This window comes from Diaphorina citri, unplaced genomic scaffold (assembly GCF_000475195.1).
Source record: "Diaphorina citri unplaced genomic scaffold, Diaci psyllid genome assembly version 1.1 scaffold6360, whole genome shotgun sequence".
NCBI lineage: Eukaryota > Metazoa > Arthropoda > Insecta > Hemiptera > Psyllidae > Diaphorina > Diaphorina citri.
Genome location: NW_007383736.1, coordinates 1 through 4,914, shown reverse-complemented (window position 1 = coordinate 4,914; position 4,914 = coordinate 1). Strand labels below are relative to the sequence as shown.

At 39.8% G+C, this 4,914-nt stretch overlaps 1 protein-coding gene across 1 annotated transcript; it reads right to left on the bottom strand.

Moving 5' to 3' along the window:
• Positions 1–357: 357 nt before the first annotated feature.
• LOC103521958 (ubiquitin-protein ligase E3B-like) lies at positions 358–4,558 on the bottom strand. Its single transcript, XM_026832386.1, has 3 exons — positions 4,500–4,558; positions 1,660–1,778; positions 358–517 (listed from the first exon to the last, which is right to left on the bottom strand). The coding sequence occupies exons 1-3, from the start codon at positions 4,556–4,558 to the stop codon at positions 369–371; spliced, it is 327 nt and encodes a 108-aa protein (XP_026688187.1). The 3' UTR covers positions 358–368.
• Positions 4,559–4,914: the final 356 nt, after the last annotated feature.

Sequence of the window (4,914 nt, the reverse complement as noted above, 5' to 3'; positions counted from 1 at the left end):
TAAAGATGTAAAAATTTTGCCTTTTTTTTTTTTTTTTTTTTTTTCTTTTTTTTTTTTTTGAAATCGAAGAGGAGGACAGGATAGGAGAAAGCCAGGCTCCGAGAACGAACCTCATCTGTTGCGGGAATCGAACCTGTGACCTAGCTAGGTTGAATACCTTACCTTGCAGTCTTTGATGATCCAATGAGTGGGGGATTTGGTAAATTTCCGTCTGGAGTCCCGTCGATATAGAAGCATTAGATAGAATAGAATAGAATATACCTTGTTTATCCTGCCAGAATGAGACTGAAAAGTCCCTTTACTCCCGCAGTCTAAACAAGGTCTTAAATCGACAAGAGAAGGAGGCCAGGCTCGAACCCGTGACCTAGCTAGGTTGAATACCTTACCTTGCAGTCTTTGATGATCCAGTGAGTGGGGGATTTGGTGAATTTCCGTCTGGAGTCCCGTCGATATAGAAGCATTAGGAGAGTATGTGCCGAGTGGAACAGATTCGATACAGCACCCGACATTTTCTGATCTGGAAGTATTTTATATAAAATAAATTAGACATGAAAATATTGTGTTGTTTTCTAATGCTTGAGATTGAGTATTATGTCATTTTTCTATGAAAGTACTGTAAACTTTTACTATTACATAATCCTGGCTTTAGACTACCACACCTTGCTGGATGGAGCACTAATTGGATGACACCACTAGCTCCTCTCACCTAAAAGGAAGTAAGTAAGTAATAGAGAGCTCCAGTGGCTTTAGACTACCACACCTTGCTGGATGGAGCACCAATTGGATGACACCACTAGCTCCTCTCACCTAAAAGTAAGTAAGTAAGTAAGTAATAGAAATCCATTCACTCATTCACACACTGATCGCTCTATCTACAGAACCCAAACACCTAGTATACCTACCTACCCTTACAACTTGGGCCGGCCATTCACTATCAGGTAAACCTGACAGGCGCACCTGATTGACGAATGGAGGGTAAAACCCCCCTTACTAAGGACCTTAACATTTATACACTGACAAGAAATCCATAAAATTAAATAAAAAAGAAAAGAAGACATAATCAAACTTACAGTATAAAGAGGAAACTTGACTTCCATCCTGGCTTTAGACTACCACACCTTGCTGGATGGAGCACTAATTGGATGACACCACTAGCTCCTCTCACCTAAAAGGAAGTAAGTAATAAAGAGCTCCAGATCCATTCACTCATTGACTCATTCACACACTGATCGCTCTATCTACAGAACCCAAACACCTAAAAAGCTGAAATTTGGTAGAAATATTCCTAATGTGTTCGAGATGTGCAATAGGATTTTGCTCGAATTAAAATCAAATTTCCGTGGCGAAGCACGGGTACTGTAATTCCAATTTAATAAAAAGATTATGTACCAAATACATAAGACCTTGTTTAGACTGCGGGAGTAAAGGGACTTTTCAGTCTCATTCTGACAGTATATATCCTAATCCAGCCACACTACTTACCGAATATTTTGCTCGAATTAAAATCAAATTTCCGTGGCGAAGCACGGGTACTGTAAGTCCAATTTAATAAAAAAGATTATGTACCAAATACATAAGACCTTGTTTAGACTGCGGGAGTAAAGGGACTTTTCAGTCTCATTCTGGCAGTATATATCCTAATCCAGCCACATTACTTACCGAACAATCCGTTGACTATACACTTGTAGAGGAAATGGTTGAGGAATAGAGACAACTGTTCGTAGTCACTCAAACTGAAACACTCCTGACTCTCGTACATTTCAATGTCATCCAGGATGCTGCGGAAGAAAAAGAAGAAACTTGATTTCAATATCATCCAGGATGCTGATGACGAAACAGAAGAAACTTGAGGTAGAAACACACTGCTATCACATCACGTGAGCTCATGGGGGGGGCAGAAAGATGTAGTTCAAAGTTTTCCCATGCCAGCCTAGTTAGCTTAGTTGGTAGTGCGTCTGCCTTGTAAGCGCTAGACCGCGGACCCCCAGTCAGCCTAGTTAGCTTAGTTGGTAGTGCGTCTGCCTTGTAAGCGCTAGGCCGCGGGTTCGATTCCCGCCCGGGGCGGATTTTATCCTGATGGGATAATGTTCGTTCTCGGAACGGCTGGCTTTCTCCTATCCTGTCTTCCTTCTCTCTTCGATTTCGGGATGATAAGACCATAGCAGTTACAGTTCCCTCTGTCAAAACCTCTTTAAAAAAAAAAAAAAGTTTTCCCATAATATTGTAGGTAGGTGTTTTCGTTCATGATAGCCACACTGACCTTACGACACGTAAGCCCAAGTGACGTGTAAGTAGTGTGTTTCTACTTTTAAAGTTAAAGTATAAAACACATCTATCCCAGCCTAGTTAGCTTAGTGGGTAACACGTTTGTCTTGTAAGCACGAAGTTCAATTCCCGCCCGAAATGAACTTTATCCTAATCAAATGAGGTTCGTACTCTAAACGGCTGGCTTTCTCCTATCCTGTCCTCCTTCTTTCTGCTATTACGGGACGATAAGACCTTGGCAGTTACAATTTCCTCTAGATCACCTCTACACCTCTTGTAAAAAAACCTGTAGTATGTAACGTACGTACAGACCATGGGCTAAAAACCACTTTTCTGGAATCAGGGGACCTTTGTCCATGACTGATTTGTTACAAATAAGTAAACAATCGAACTATCAACCTCCTGATTCAAGATCCACCACTAAACCACAGAGGTTATCTGCGAAACATGGACTTTGATAACTAAGCAGGGTTTTGATGCTGTAAGCTGTAAATATTTACATTTCTAACCTTGTATTCTTGAACCCATAAAATATACAAGACCTTCTATAGACTACTGGTGTAAAGGAACTTTTCGGACCTATCTCAGACCTATTGTCTATTCTATGTAAAAACTTTAAAAAGAGACTATATTACCATGAGATCACTCCATAATAGGAACAGCTGACTTTTGACCAGGGGTAAAGACTCGGTCAGTTTGGGATCATAGGTTTGGGCGAACCAGCCCAGTATGGGATGCCAAGTGGTGAGATTAGACTGCTTGTTGGACACATACTCTTGTAGCATGGAGAGAAGCCTCGTAAGTACAACCTGGATAAAAATATTAATTAATACATAAGATCTGTTTTTCATTCCACAATTCAATTCAATTATTTTTATTGGTCAGTTTGGGATCATAGGTTTGGGCAAACCAGCCCAGTATGGGATGCCAAGTGGTGAGATTAGACTGCTTGTTGGACACATACTCTTCTAGCATGGAGAGAAGCCGCGTAAGTACAACCTGGATAATAAATAAATAAAATGGGGTTAAAAACAAAATTCCTTGTTCATTAGTAAGCATGCCCATCCCGTATGTCCGTCATCGGATCGGTGATAAGAGACACAATAATTCCCATTTAGGTGCTGGGTCAACACGAGAACACGTAACCCGTAGAAATATTTGTCATCGAAAATTACTTTTGTTATGGAAAACCCTTTGAATATAATTGTATACCTAATGGGGTTAAAAACAAAATTCCTTGTTCATTAGTAAGCATGCCCATCCCGTATGTCCGTCATCGGATCGGTGATAAGAGACACAATACTTCCCATTTAGGTGCTGGGTCAACACGAGATTTGTCATCGAAAATTACTTTTGCTATGGAAAACCCTTTGAATAATTGTATACCTACCGACCTACCCTTACAACTTGGGCCGGCCATTCACTATCAGGTAAACCTGACAGGCGCACCTGATTGACGAATGGAGGGTAAACCCCCCCTTACTAAGGACCTTAACATTTATACACTGACAAGAAACCCATAAAATTAAATAAAAAAGAAAAGATAAAATAATCAAACTTACCGTATAAAGGGGAAACTTGACTTCTTTCATGTGGCTGTTGAGCTGTAGATAGGACAAGTGTATCAGATTGCCTATCATGACGAATGGAGGGTAAAACCCCCCTTACTAAGGACCTTAACATTTATACACTGACAAGAAATCCATAAAATTAAATAAAAAAGAAAAGATAAAATAATCAAACTTACCGTATAAAGGGGAAACTTGACTTCCTTCATGTGGCTGTTGAGCTGTAGATAGGACAAGTGTATCAGATTGCCTATCATACACAGCACATAGTTCCCCTCCAGTTTGTTGAAGATGTGCTGGGCTTCCTCCTGGTTACTCAACACTTCCAGACATCGCTTCAGTACTTCCTCGTTCTCAAACTGTTTCAAGCACTGCAAAAAAGGTTTGATGATAGTTTGCTAGTTTTTTCCTCCAATTTTTAATAGGTTTATCTGTTTGGCTCAACACTTCCAGACATCGCTTCAGTACTTCCTCGTTCTCAAACTGTTTCAAGCACTGCAAAAAAGGTTTGATGATAGTTTGCTAGTGTTTTCCTCCAATATTTAATAGGTTTATCTGTTTGATTTCCCGATTTTGAAAATTTGGACCGATTGCAATACTTTCATTACTAGTATAGCTCGCTATACTGTAGTAATAGAAAGTAAAAAAATGATTTTGTAAACTTACATGATATAATGAGTCATCAAATCCCAGAAGAGAATCAGCGTGTTAAACTCAGGACACATAATCGATTCCCTGTAGGTATAAGGAGCTAGGTTCTGACTCATTGACTGAGTAGTTCACTAAAAAGAGTAGTTCTTTTAACACACTCACTCTACATATCTCTAGTGTACACTTACATGATATAATGAGTCATCAAATCACAGAACAAACACAATCAGCGTGTTAAACTCGGAACACATAATCGATTCCCTATAGGTATAAGGAGCTAGGTTCTGACTCATTGACTGAGTAGTTCACTAAAAAGAGTAGTTCTTTTAACTCACTCACTCTACATATTTCTAGTACAGTCCACGTCAACTGGGAAGTCCGATGGAAGCGCATGGAGGGGAACCGCAACTTCTCAACTGTAAGTCGGACA

What these genes read in the sequence shown, in the direction of transcription:
- LOC103521958 (XM_026832386.1), bottom strand. Translation starts at nt 4,558, where the DNA reads ATGTGTCCTGAGTTTAACACGCTGATTCTCTTCTGGGATTTGATGACT. An exon ending in TTGATGACTCATTATATCAT is followed by an intron (nt 1,779 to 4,499) that starts GTAAGTTTACAA and finishes TTTCTTCCGCAG; the next exon opens with CATCCTGGATGACATTGAAA. An exon ending in TATAGTCAACGGATTGTTCG is followed by an intron (nt 518 to 1,659) that starts GTAAGTAATGTG and finishes AAATACTTCCAG; the next exon opens with ATCAGAAAATGTCGGGTGCT.